Here is a 15,037-nt window from a genome sequence, read left to right as displayed (position 1 = left end):
GGGAGCCCGTTCACCATGAGGAAGGACCAAGGGGTGAGTACGGGCATTATAATTTCCAACATTCTGACTAGGGAGTTTTCTACGGCTGTTTATTTCTTCTTTTCTCGTTGGAAAAGGGCAGAACTGCGTAAAGATACAAATCCAAGCAATAAATACTCCTACTACCCGTAGCGCATCTGTAAAAGAGGAACGGGTGGGTCTGTTGGGACAGTCTCAACAGTCGCAGCCCACATCCCAGCAAGGATGATCAGAAGCCCATCTCAAGATCGTATTAGTCTTTCATTCATACCTTCCTCCAGTTCCCATCCTCCTTCCACTTGCCCTACCCCGGTTGAACTATAATGTGGTCATTCCACCATGATCAATACCTTCGACAGCTGCTAGAACACCATCGCCATCCATAGTACGTAGACATGTTCAATGCCCGACTGCACAAGTATGGGTGATAACCGACGTTTAATAAGCTGAATTGTTTTTTTTTCTTATTTTTACCAACGCATTATTGTGTACCCAAGTATAGGTCGATGCTCAGTTCGAGACATAGAGAAGAAATTGTTGATTAATGGTCGACCTGGTACTGGCATGTACGCAGCCATAGAAAATAATTCATTTTGGAGGGCGCAGTTTATACATCGTTGTCGCCCTAAATGGGGTCCAATTATCTTTGTAAGGAATCGCAAGCCCTGGAGCGCATATGCGCGCGATTTCGGTTGTCAATAAACGTCACGTTTTTGTCATAAACAACCAGCTGGAGGGAGACAGCGCTTCTGTTGTCTGGTATCTTCCAGCAACATAAGCGCTTTACGCTGAAGTTGTGATTACGTTTAATAGATTCCGGATATTTTATGAATCAGTCATCTACAGACCGGCTTCAACGCAGGCAGGCATGCCCAACTGAACTTAAGTGTTGTTGGATAAGCATTTACACTTGAGAATATAGCAGGACGAAATACAACCTTGTTCAATTCGGAAGACTTCGCCTTTGGTAACTCACTCATCCTCTTTGCAGCTAGGGAAGGCGTTTTTTAACCGAGGAAACTGAAGAAATATGAAAACAAAACTTTCAAATTTGGCGCTACAGTGACGTAATATGGGCCAGCACTAACAACACAGTTACCAGAGTGAACTGCACGTTAGAATCCAAGGGACGCCATGTGAACAAGTGCTGCAGTGATCGCTTTAATTTCCCCCTTTATTCCCTTACACACGCTCGGGCCTCTGGTCTTCCTGCCTTAATAAAAGTTTTTCGACTAATTAATCATCCAAGGGACTTCACCAATAGAAACCAGAGGCCCAACAACCTCAGCCCAGTCACGTTTACTGGTGGTGGTTTTGGTCGACGGCAACCAATCGCACTAACAAGATTCTGTGACGTCATAGATAGAGGGGGGGGGGGTGAGAGGGAGAATTTTATTGCACACGATTCACGTCCGAATTGTGGAAGTTTGGTGCATTATGCGGTGGCGGTGGAGCTTGACTAGGGCATGAAGGTGCGGAACTTGCGGGTGGCGATGAATGCGGCTGTGCGCAAAACGGAAAAATTCGGCCGCCTTCGCAATCAAGATGCGAAGACTGAGAAAACAGCAGAGCTTGTGATATTCACTAGCTTTAACTTGGCGTTTTGTTGGGTCGGCCCATTTTGTCAGTAAATCAGACAGTGGTCCCGCTGCGCACACGCCGTCTCTCCTAACTTATCTGCACGTCAGAGCCTACGTCATAACTAGGCGCTGCCAATGACCTACGCGCGCCTACCAACCAGAACGTCTGTCCACTTCAACTCGGCCAAAGTCCAAAGCCAGCGCCCACGCTGGGAACCCAAATGAAATGCGGTGCGCCCCGAATAGGATGAAAGCGCAATCGGAAAGGCGCCGGTTTTATAACGCGAGGGACCCAGGTTCGATTGCGACCCCGGGGGCGTTTCTTTCTTGAGGCGTGCACTCCCCACATTTGATTCCCGGCTCCTTGCCTCCTCGCCACTTTCCCTCACTTATTGACCAAGCATTTTCTTTTCCCCCTATCCCCTTTGCTGCACCGAGTGTTGAGCAACGCCGTGCATGGACGGAACTCTCGCTTAAACAGCTCCGCTGTTAAAGTTTGCGCTCGCCGAGTTGGAGCCATTGCGTCGCACGGAGGTTTGTAGGAGAAGTGACCCATCTCTCCCAGGGACCAGGGACGATGAATGGGAGAGTGCTTGGGGAAACCTAGTGTGGCGAGTGAGTGGCACGAGGACAGGACCAATATGTGTGTTGGGCGTTGGGGTAGAGAAATCGCTCTTAAGTGGCTCGCGAGTCGCCACTGCTTCATGTTTTTTTTTTTTAGTATCATTTGTATCGGGACAAAGCAGTCTTTTAAAGGTCTCCTTAGGTATTTTTAACCAAACCTGTGTTTTGTCTTCGTCGCCTAGCAAGTTGTCCTTGCTAGGCTATGGATAGGGCACCCACATGTCACACACGTGTATCTGCTCACAAGGTCTTCAAGACCTCCGTTTAGCAGGTGTGAAGAGGCCATATCCCTAGTTCACATACTCATTCAATGCAAGGTACTTCACACAACACAACGGAAATACTTCACACAGCTATACCGACTGCACATCCAACTACACCCAGCGTTTTTCCTGTGCGACGGTCACATGTTCTCTGTCAAGCATGTTTTTAAATATTTACCAGAAGCAAAATTTTTAGACCTAATTCATACCACGCATAATCACAACCTAGCCCTCTACACCGTACCTTCGTTCTTGTTGAGTGATTCTTGCGTTTACATCTTCACCCGTCATACATAACCACTGTTTTGGTGCTGTTTGCCCCAGTTGGCCTTGCGCCATTAACATCCAACCATCATCTTCATATTTTGTCTTCATGTCACATTCAGTTAGACTGCAAGCACATTCGAATATGTTCATCTGCAAGATGGGAAAAAGTCAACGGAGAAGGGGGAGGAGTAGGAGCTACAAATACGTAAGCATACTCACGCCCTTGGTGGCATTGAAAGGATTGAAAGGACGGGGTCAACCCCCACATCATCTCTTTGTCTCCTGATTTACTTATTTAATCGTACGAGGGTGCTGGAATAAATACATCTTTAGAATGTCCTTGGTTCTTTCTCAGTTTTTTAACCTTTTTTGGCTTCCTGTGAAGAAAAATGGTTGGGCAGGTGTAACTCGGAGTACTTTTCGTTTCGGCCGGTTATATTTATAACTTTTTTTCTCTCCCCAATGATCTACATTTACAGCATTATAATTGTTTAATGTCTTGAGTATGATGATTGGATTTTTATGCGCAAAGGCGACTATGGGCAAAGAGCGCTAAAAACGGTTTGTCTTAACATCATCAGCTGTGATTTGTCGCGCAGGTACAGCACATTACACTGTTCGCGTTGAAGTGCTGGCAAAGGATGCTTACGCATTAGCAAAACAAGACAATACACACCAATAGCCCATAATATTGCTAGGGACGAAAAACTCTTTATTTAGGCCGCATTGTAAAACAAAAGCACCGAGATTGGTACCAGAAAGTGCAAACACATGGGTTTACATAGTATGCCTCTTTGATCAACGATGCGTATTCAGTATACGTTTTATTTCCCCGCACTTACACTAGTAAAGCTGCACCACGTCCTCGTATACTTTTTACTAACTTTCCTCTGAAGACAGAAATACGTTTCCTTTTGCTTTGTGAATCTGGTAACAGCTTTCTACAATGAATTCGAGTTTTCACAATCGCGCTACATCGGCACTTTTCTACGCTAGGCCAGACGAAACCATCCAAGCAGGGTTCTCAGCTCGGAAGCAGTAGCGGGGAAAATACCTGCATGCAAACTGCATTGCCCCTTGCCTTCAAACGCAGACTCGCTAATGAGGAGGTCCTCGTTGCGGCTGTTTAGGGCGCATCTTAATTCAAATATGGCGCTGCGGGGCCAAGTCCTCAGCTTTCAACTGCTTCCACCTGCGCCCAACAGATGACGCCAGTGCCTTCGGTGCCGTGCGATTCTGCAAAAGACGGCGCGCAACTTTGCGACGTGATTCAGAGTAATATATCTAGGGAGCTACTATTACAGATCTCGAGATTTAGATTAATATGTGCAGCATAAAGAAGGAAAACTACCCTAGTGGCGTTTTTTTTTTTTTTTCATTCAGGTTTCAATGCCCACCATTCACATTTTCCTTTTTTCATGTGTGCGTGTTTCCGGAATACGTGAGTCTTTGCCACTCGACAACTTGGCAATAGCAATCAGCGATGACTTTTTCGTGCCAAAAGATCTTTAACCAGTAAACTCGGTTTCAAAGGATGGCCAATCTAGATTACTGGCATCATATCGTAAGTGCGCTCGAACACGTTATAACGAATGCCAGAAGGGCAAGCCGCGCAACACATACGCACCCTCGCATTAATCGCAGTACGTGATTTACTTCGTCTAACAATCAGTTGGTTCTTATCTGCGTATGCCTGAGAGGTGACATCGACTAATTCTCTCAAACCAATGAATTTCGAGTGAAAGAATCATCGGAGTTAAATTCCGCTTGCGTAGATATAAATGAAACCATATTCATTCAAACGAGCGGTTGTTTTATTAACTTTAAACGTAATTAATCCACTCCTAAATTATTTATTGGTTTGGTGAGTGGAGAGTTCCCTTCGTTGTTTTCATGAGTTATTCTTTTGATTAGTTTAATCCGGGAGGTGACTACGAAAGGCGCGCTATTGTGGCCATAGGCATGCACAGGTTTCTCAATTACGAAAAGTCCAGTGCGATCGTAGTGCCTCGTTTCAACAGAAATAATTTTAAATAGTATCTACAAGAATGTATTATTATTGCATTATTTATCTTCACTAATCATTACTTATTTGTAAGTGATAAGTAAATGTTAATTTCCGGTTTTGTTTGTTACCAAAACTTCTCGCCCGGCTTTTTATGTTCTGCGCAACACATGAGACGGTGTGGTCAAAACAGAAAATGGCTGTTTTTCCCGAATAGATTTCAAGTAATAAGCAATGCAAACTGCAGATCACTAATTAAATGACAGCCGTCGAATTTTTGGATGCCCCCGGCCGTAATCCATAGCGTTTTGACATTCCCCATCTTAGGCAGATACACCGTGGAAAAACAATTTACAATCTCTGGCCGAGTCCCAAATATTCAGGGAAGCTTGCACTCACGCGAAGACTTGAATGACGAAACTGTTGTAGATGATCACTGACGGGCACAAAGTTGAGTTTTAGTATCGTTGTGGTGCCGCGGTTGACTTCGATGGCATGCCATTTCAATGAACCTATATTGAGCAAGACCACAGTGAGCTCGTCGTTTTGGTCGACGTTTTCGTGCGCCACTCTGCAAGCGCGACTTTATGGTCTCTAGCGAATGCTGTGCCAGCCGAGCCTCTCGAAGCGCGGCCTCTTCCTCGGCCATGCGAACTATTCGCGGCCGGGCCATGTGGAGTCAGTGATCACCTACAGCAGCTTCGACATTCAACTCGCGGCTCTTCTACGGTACAGAGCGCATGCGCACGACGACGCGAGGACGAACAAACGGGGGGCGTACGCTATGACGGGTCCTTCTCATTCCAAGAGAGAGAGAGGGAGAGTGAGAGAGAGAGGAAACACGTTTTATTTCTGGCAAGGCTTATGGCAAGTGTTGCCCCGATGCGACGAACGCTGAAGTTTTCTGTGGCCAATATTGGCCAATTTCCCTAGGTAGGTATGCATAGCTTGACGAATGTGCGCTCGAGGCACGCGTGCACGAGCGCTTGGAATTTTCTTGGTATTTTAACACGAGAGTGTTTTATGCCGGTGTCCACCAAGACCACTGACGCCATATCCGTTACGGAAATGACATCGCCAGAAAAACTTCGACTGACACGGCTGCGCCGACATTCGAGCCACGAACTCTTTTGCCGCAAAAGGTGGGTACGAAACGCCCTGCAACACGGGCGACAAACGCGCCTTATATCCTTTCCTTCAGATGGTGCTGCCGTCTAGGAGAGCCGAAGCGAAGTAGTGCATCATGACGCTATTGAGCGCCGACAGTTGGCACCTCGATGCCAGCGCCTACGTGTACGGGGGACGCGCAGCGTAATCTGCGGCGGAGCCTGAAAGGCAACAACGCCGATTTGGAATGTCGCGCTCGTAACGTGGTCCGCTGCTCCTTTCGCTGCAGGGGACCGCGAGTTGACCAAACGTTTCGCTGACAACCCGTTCGGTTTCGTTCGCACAAACGGTTCGCGAGTGCCTGTGGTTTCAATCGGATTTACGCAATGCTCCGGCGCGTGCAATCCAGTGTCTAACGTCGATGCGTATAGGCCTCCTGCGCTGCCCAGGGGGCGCTGCGCAAGCGGCTTCTGGGCAGTAGTTCCTGGTAGTACAAAGCTGGGCGGGTCCCATAGGATCCCGTGTTGACAGAAGCAAAATGAGCTCGACGCTCCCGATTATTTTGCGACGTGGTCAGCAGCTCATCCCCGACGCGTCCGATCTATTTCACCGATCAACTTGGCATTAGGGGAAACAGCTTTTCAGCGCTAAACACGTTTACAGCGCCCACGAAAGTGCGGGAACGTGACGGCGTCTGCTACTCGCAGGTTCACCGATCGATGGTCGTACGAAGTGAAATTTTAAGTGAAATTTCTAGTTTAAACTAATACTCTAGGTGACAAAGATTTCTCAAAAACAGCCGATCAAAAAAAAGAGTAACGCAATCGGCGATGATAGCGCTTTAAAAAGCCAGCGAGTCCGGCGGACTGCAGGCTCGCCTGCTGCGGTGCGCCGCTCTTTTGCGTACCTGCACACTATGCGGGCACTTTCATTAAACAGTGCTCGTTTGTGTCGTGGTTACGAATACATGGTGCAGCGTTAGCTTGCTGTTTTGTTGCGTGTCTCAGTGACAAAATGCCGCGACCGTCAGAAGCGTGAAATATGTTTTGCGATTCCGAAATTAGTGGCCGTAAAACAAAGTGGTCGGGCGAACTAAGAGGCCGCTCGCTTTCCTTGTTTGCTCTCACTTTACTTAATTACGCTCCTGCAGCATACATTCCCAGTTCGCACTTAATAGCCTAGAATGAGGGTCAGCAATGGCCGAGTTCCATGCAGCCGACACGGCGGAGGGCTGGACGTCAAATCGGGGGGAAGGGGGGGGGGGGGGGGGGGGGGGGCTTTGAATGCCGAGAAAAAAAATCAGCTAATTTCTAATAATATTTGACAATAATCTGGCGAAGTGTGAAGATTGGGGGGCAATTCAACTGGAGGACGCCAATTCTCTGTTCTTGTCTCGCTGTCTAACTCCATTTGAAGTCAAAACTGGCGTGTCGGCGTTCAGATTCGACGACCCCTGCACTAGAAAGCCAACACAGTCAGTGATGATCGTATGTAAATATTCGGAGCCCCGCGCCGTGTATGAGGCTGTTATGTTATGCTGTGTTATGTGATGTTATAGAAGTACGCATCTCTGCAGGCAGCGGGCGTGCGATTTGGCGCATGTCTTGCGTCCTTTAATAGCGCTTAATTTGTTTATTTAGCGCTATTGCCCCCCCCCCCCCCCCCCCCCCCCCACACACACACACACAAACACACTCGCTAGTATACTTACATCTACCCTGCCGTTCGTAAATCGGGAGGCGTAAAACGTTACGCGGGAAATGTTTAGTTTGCGAAAATACGAAGCAAAATTTCCACTCGTTTCAAAGGCGGTGCCAGGCCAGCAGTGTCAGCTGAGTCGGCTGCGCAATTCTTGCGTTCGCTTGCATGCTCCCACTGAAGCAACCTTTTGCAGTTACCTCAGGATATAGGATGAGCAGCGTTCCCTGTTTATGCTACTCGTGAACTTTCCTTTGTCGACCGCACGCAAGAAGAAAAAACTAAGAGTCGTCAAACAGTTAAACCACCCGACCTGGCGATACTGTCCCACGCCGCGACCACCGCGACAGCTCGCTCAAAAGAAAGCCGATAAATCGGCTGCTTTTAGCGGATATTACTTTGTTTAGCCTCCGCAACTACTTTAAGCGCTATTTCATATAGTATGCAGTCATTTAAACACCCCACAAAGCGCCACAACCAACTTTCACTATGGCTTGTAATTGAAACACATGGAGGGCGGCGAGGGTCGTCCGTTTTTGTACTACCCAGAGGCGTCGGCCGCTAGGGGCGCTGCATGTCGCCAAAACTCCAGCGCAGGAGGCCTATAAAGCGCTAGACACATGGACGACTGGTGCACGCGATTCGCATGCGACTGATCCGCCAAAATCGGTCCTAACGATTAGCCGTAACGATCAGTCGCATGCGAATCGAGTGCACCAGTCGTCCATGTGTCTAGCGCTTAATGGTGCCACACAAACGAAATATAAATAGCGATGTGCAAGTTCATATCGATGCGCAATACGCATTCAACTGCTCCTGTGAAGGCAGATTTCACTTTCGTGTGTTACCGGTTCCTATGAAAGAGGGATCAATCACATTTTTTAACTGCAGACACCATACACGAGCGATTTCCTCAACAGCTTCGCTGCTAAAAAAGCGAGCTTTGCAATGAATGCGGATATAAAAACGAAGCAATGACGTGGTCCTCACAACGGTCTGCCTTTGGTCCACGGGTTTGCGGTGGTAGAGGGGGGGAAGCATTCAATTTTGGGCATGCAGCATCAGGGGTCCTCAGCCGAAGTTGTCGTCAACAACATGCATGGCCATCCTAACTGCGCGCTTTAAACAAAAGCGATACACGATACATACCCGTCCGAGTAGAGGGTGGGTCAGGATTAGGGCCGCCCTTAAATGATTAGGAAAACAGCACACCCCCCCCCCCCTTTGCTCGCTATGAGCACACGTTTAGGGGGACTGCATATTCTGGGAAGAGCCCAAACACCATGGGCACTAATATTGTGAAAAATGAAGGAGGCGTTCAGTTGCTTGGCACAGAATATGGACCGCATTCCCACCTCTTCCTATGCGCAGCCTCCGGGACTTCCTCTGGCGTAATGGCTTAAATCTATAGATTTCCCTGATGTGGTGATGATGCTGCCTGGAGTGGTTCTCGCGCATAGAGTTGGCCCTACTAAATTGCTATAGCTCCATCTCCTCGCCAATTGCGAAATTCGCGCGGGCGCGTATAATGAGAAAATGCACACGAAAAACGTTAATTTTTGGCTTTAGCTTCAGCAGAGGTATGGAGCGGAATATCCCTTTTCCATACCTACAAGAATCAATTAAACACCGTTGAAGAATTCCTTTCCGGCCATTAATCAACTCCCCTTAAAAGAAATTAACTCTGAGAGGTCTGCTGAGATCCGGATTTATCCTTTTTCCTGAACATGCAAAATCTTATTAGATTTTTAATTGTAGATATGTAAGGTCTGCAGAAAATCTGTATATATCCGTACAAATCTGTAGATTTTGCAACAAATTTCGTAGTTTTGGAGAAATTGGTGGACTCAGGTTTTTCCAGGCTAGAAAGAATGGCGACAATGTACACAGAAATAGAGACGGCTTAGGTAAAAACGCAAATCCGACCACATACATTTGCCTGATGCTTCAGAATATTTGCAGCGTTTTTCTTACAAGAAACAATCCTGCCAGAAGCCTGGAGCTGGCCCTTAGATTGGCGTAGTTGCTTTGCAGTGTCATTGTGCGCAGTGAGTGGGAAGTGGCTATACTTCACAGAAGCGATCAAGCACACAAGTGCAAAGACAAGGCGCCCGGAACCTGGCAGACACCTTGGTCGCAACAATATCGTTTCCCGTATTTGGACACCCTTCAAGCGACCGCTTCAGCGTCAGGAGTACGGGCAGAGACACATCCAGACCTGCAATAAGCGTCCCAAGAGCCATATCCAAATAATAAAGATGGTATTGTTGGCAGTGGTTTAGAGAAACTTCCGAACCACAGTATAGAGGGACCCTTTGTGAATTCAAATGAGCCAGCTGGTAAGATTTAGGAGATGCCAGAATTCGTATACGCCGAGAAAGAAAAAAAATCATTGAAATGGCGGAATATCAACGACACATTCTAACTGCAGATGAGTTACGACCGCTCTAAAGATAATGTTTCAACCACCTATACACACAATCCTCATACAAACACACAAGCGAAAGAGTGATCTTCTGAACCTCGTCCCCTACTTCTCTCTGGGCTGTATCCGGGTGGCGCACGCTTCGCTTGAGAAATCTTTAGCCGAGCCTCTCTAAAAGAACAAGAAAGTAAATGCTACTTTTCTTATGCAAAACGCAATCTCGGAACACTGCAAGCTAGGCCGCAGGCGATATCTTATAGTCTCAGAGAAACTCACCAGAGGTCCTAAAAACCTGCTCTTCGCCACCTTCAGGCCAATACGCTTTCGCACCCTACGAGTCGATGCTCCCCATCCTCTGCGATCCCCTAACGTCAGGATAGGAGCCCTTAAATCGACCTTACCCCCAACCTCTTCCGAGAGCAGTCGGAGAGAGAATGCACCAGCTCTTGCCCCTGTAGACAGCTTCAGCTGATCAAAATGGCGAAGACGGAAGGTTTTTCCAATGGCGCAGTGGACCGAAACCTCCAACCATGGCCTTGTTTTTTGTATCGCTCTACGTTTTTCCTGCCGCACCACGACGGGTTTTCCGCTCATTGTGAAATCGTTTAAGGAATTCGATTTTCTTAAACAATGACTGAATATTCAGCTACGCCTGAATCTAGTTGGTTGGCCGGTTGTTTGATTGGAGCCATAACATCAATCGTGCGTACCCGCTCTGGGGGATTGGCCAAGTCTGATTTTGGTCTGATTGTTGACGCAAATGAAGAATTAAAACTACCGTTTCATCTGCTGTCGTTGTTGTTATTGTTGTTTTTTAAGGTATTGCAGGCGCCCATTTAGGGGATTGGCCAGACATCAGAGGTTGGAGAAGAAAGTTTTTCTTATATAAGTACGGGGCACTGTACAAAAAAAAATTTGCAGGGTAGGAAAGCATTTTGGATTTATCTTTTCTTCGTCCACGTCTGCTTAGCACCATGGTTTCTTTTCTTCAGGAATGAACCAACTCGCTCAGGAACAAGGTTTTTTTTTTTAATCCGCAAAACTTCGTGTTTGCCCCCCTCCGCACGGCACTATTGATGCGTAGGGTTCATGAGAACCTAGATGCCCAATAAGGGGTCGAGTGCCGGCATATCTTCTCGCCTCTATCCATCAGTGAGGTATGCACATGGCTCGCTGGACACATGTACTTGCCTACTGGCTCCACGCAGCCATTGTTCCTTTTCCGAAGGCAGGCAAATTACCCAGCCATGGCCCCGCTTGGCACTGAACCACTTCGACATGCACTATGGGCAAATTACTTTAACATGGGCTGCTCACGCGACACCAACAGTGGCTTGGAAGTTGGCACCGTTCAATGGTATCACCCAGTGCGATGTCGGTACATACTTCACGTGCACCCTTCTAGGACGGGGGTAGCGGTAAAACTCTTTTATAAAACTGTTCGGCGAGAGTGGTCCCTCGCTTTATGGATCCATCCAGAGGACGCCCGGACAGAAAAAGCTGGGTCTCCAGTTGACCGCTAGTCGTTGGTTTCTCCCATGGCTCAGACAGGGGCGAGAAGTACCCTTGGGCAAGCTGATAGGTCCCATTAACTGGTTACCATGCAAAACGGATGAAAATGAGAAAGACGATACAACAAGCGCCTACTTGTGCACCTTATAAACCGCTTTATATACGCCAACCACCAGAAAATACGATAAGATGCATGCGCCGCCCCACCACTGCTCCGCACTCTTTAACCGAAAATGCAGTAATTTATCTCTCGTATTATTATGTCTTTTTTCTTTCACCGCTGAAATTAGGACGACGCGTGACCGAGAATCAGCTAGGTTCGCCGAATTGATAACGGCACTCAGAACTCGGTAGCTCCCGGGCAACCGGGTCATGTTATGAGGTGGTAATGCTGACATCCTGGACCTTTCAAGGCGCGCGAGGCCTACTTTACTGTCCCACACCGGCCGCACAAGTACGCCTAAGATAAGGGTTGCGGATAACGGCTTTGACGAGCGAGCATGTACGACAACGAAGCCCACAAAACAAGGGCGCAGCGAAGCGGCCAGAACAACAAAGCGGTCGTCCGTCGTATCTTTTGCTTTTCATGTTTGCCCTATCTCCTTGTTGTGGCCTACTTTCAAAACAAACCGGTGTTCTATACTCTCTCGTTCCTTTCGGATGGGAAGCAACAATCGTCAATACGAGATAAACAAGGAACAAGGGAGCAGCGCAATCCCTATTACAGTGTACTAGACGACAGAGGTGTGTCGTTCGGGGCCGATTAGGGGGGTCCCTTATGCGATGAAAAATTATTCCGTGGAACTCCTGTTGTAAGCAGCACCCCTGGCGGCCGCTTCTTACCAGTTGGTTTCAGAAGTTTTGTTTGTTAAATTAATCCTTATTTATTGCCCTACAGAGTCTTATTTCTTTATTTTATGATATAAGGTTTTCTGAGACCCGTCAAATAGCTCTTTAGTTCGATTTAAAAACTCATAGGTGGCGCTGGGTGCAACACGAGTTCGCTGGGAACGCCTGCGCTTTATACAATTATTTCATCGTAAAAGGGACCCGCACTCTCCATAGGTTTTTCTACCGCACGGCACACCTTGCCCGTATGTCACCGCCCACTACAATGTCAGGTCGCTTTGAAGTCGGTTGCTATACAAGCGCTGTTTCTACTTTTACAGGATGTACAGGCGGGGACTTAATATTCCGGACCACGCGATCGCGTGGCAAAAGCCACCGATGCGCGCTCTGCAGAGGCCTGGCGCCTGTTGCCGAGACCCATAGAGATAATATACTGACTGAGAGATAATATAGAGATAATAGACCGGCGCGACGCGCATGCGCGTCCTTTTTTACTCGCAGGCACGCTGATTTTCTCGCTTCCTGCAACCGTGTTGCGATGGTCACTGAAGCCCCGTAGAGCGACGCTTTCGTAGCATTCCTTTCATACCGCTGGTGCATTTGCGGCCTCTTGTGACGACTGCGCCGGCTTTGGCGCAAGTGCTCCTTGCTTCCTGATGCATGCTTGCGCGTGATGTTTTGGGTTGTATTTTTCTGCTTTGTCGTTTGTACAAGCTGAGGCTAGCGGCTTGCGAGCGGCGTCGCCTTATGAAGCGTGTATGAAGCACAATCACAGGGTGCCCCGCTATCGACAACGAAATGTCAGCGAGATTAATTGCGAACCTGTGCGGGCTAGCTGGTAACGACTGGGCTGACCAGGAGGCAAAGAAGGTTTCTGCAAATGCAGATGTTGTACGTCTGCCCTTCGCAAGGACGGACACGACCGCCCTTCTGTTTACCATTCTCCGCCACGCCTCGGCGAGTCACTGGTCCCACCCTGACAATCGTCATAGAAGACTACACCTACGCCACTACAACTACGCCACGCTGTTTCACCGACTACGGCTTGGCGTAGCCTTTACCCGTCGCTACAAGCACCTCATTGGCTTTACGAGTGACCCCGACTGTGAGACATGCCATGTACCAGAGACTATTTCGCATGTTCTCTGCCACTGTCCACGCTATGCGCAACCTCGAGAACAATTAGTGAGAACATTGGCCCGTTTGGACTGTCGTGTGGTGTCGCAGGAAGTGCTGCTGGGACCTTGGCCAGACGCGAAGCGTTCCTACAAGGCATTTAAAGCTGTGCTGACATTTCTGCGCAGCAGCGGCCTCTCAGAGATATTGTAGTTGAGGCCCGTCCGGCTTAACTTTAACACATACACCGTATCGGTATAGGCATCTTCTATACATAGCCATTTATTCATTTCTCCGCCATCTTCATCTCTCTCGTCCTCTATCCACACTCTTTCCTCCCCTTTCCCTTCCCACACACAGAATAGCTGGCCAGATATACTACCGTCAGGCCGACCTTTCTGTGTTTATTTCATTTCAATAAAATTCCTCTCTCTCTCTCTGTAATCATCCTGTTTATTTTGTATGCTACTTCACCCCTGAACTTATCTTTGAGCTCGCTTTCCACGGCCGATAAAGTAGGCGATTTGCAAGGTTCATTAAAGAAATTAGCTCGGTTTTTTTTTCTCTCTCTCTGTGTTTTGACTTTATAGTGATCCAAAGACATAGTCATATAACTTGTGTGTCAGCTCTGCAAGTCGAAATTCGTCAAATGATTTCTCATCGAAGAACGCCGTGAGATTATTCGCTACTTCGCTACTTAGCGCTTTCCCGTCCCCCCAAATTTTCATTCCAGATTAGCGTACGGTTGAGGTCGCCTGAAGAACCACCAGAATTCGCCTGCAGGCGACAAACCTGCAGTTTTAAGGACATGCTCGTTCATGAAAATCTGAAAATCAAGATTAAGCCAACGTCTGATCCCTGTGGCCGCTCCAGATGCTGTACTGTAAACACATACAGCCGGGCGACGCGCGGACGTCGCCCGGCTGCGAATAGCTCCTCCGGCATTTTGCGCCAAGCTGCGCCAGGAACCCGCCGCGAGCCAATCGAGGAAGTCGTGCTGTTTCACTGACGGAAAAGAACGGCCGCAAAATGGTGAAAAGCAGGAAAAAACTCATGTGTGCATACATGTGTTCTGACTTGAGCCTTATATTTTGTCATTTATTGTCTTTACCAAGGTGCAAAGCGTAATAACATGACAAAGCGTGTCGCTGTATTTTGTTCAGCCAACTACCAGACTTTGATGCGTATATTTGCCTACCGACGTCGCCTTTCGCTGACTACTGCGGTTCAACAAGATCTACTGTACGAAAAGCATTACTTCCTGCCCATCTTGTATTACCTCCACATCAACAAAACTGTACAATCCTTTTTGTGCGGAGCGTTATAGTTCTGGACGCTGCTCCATTGATTCCTTGCCACCCGCCTGGTCAGAAGCAGCATTTTTTATTTGCCTAGCCCCAATTTTACTGAAACCATGTCTGTACCTCAAAACAGATAGAAATAGAATGAAATTTAGGAAACGTTCAACAAGGACAACACTCAACAGCAGTGCAATAAGTTGCTCCGATGAGTGAACTACTTAGGAGCATAGAAAAATAACAAAAAGCCGATTGTTTAATTAAGGACGAAGAAG

At 47.8% G+C, this 15,037-nt stretch overlaps 1 protein-coding gene across 1 annotated transcript in view; it reads left to right on the top strand.

Moving 5' to 3' along the window:
* The window catches only part of LOC144144891 (cationic amino acid transporter 4-like), a 122,428-nt gene continuing 107,391 nt past the window's right edge, over window positions 1-15,037 (top strand). The window contains exon 1 of the mRNA XM_077676392.1: window positions 1-33. Coding sequence (XP_077532518.1) covers window positions 16-33 — 18 coding nt within the window. The 5' untranslated portion in view covers window positions 1-15. The remainder of the gene's footprint in view (window positions 34-15,037) is intronic.

The sequence above is a fragment of the Haemaphysalis longicornis genome, unplaced genomic scaffold, assembly GCF_048455015.1.
Source record: "Haemaphysalis longicornis isolate Haplotype H1 unplaced genomic scaffold, Haemaphysalis longicornis Haplotype H1 scaffold_7, whole genome shotgun sequence".
Lineage (NCBI taxonomy): Eukaryota > Metazoa > Arthropoda > Arachnida > Ixodida > Ixodidae > Haemaphysalis > Haemaphysalis longicornis.
This window is presented reverse-complemented; position numbering and strand designations above follow the sequence as displayed.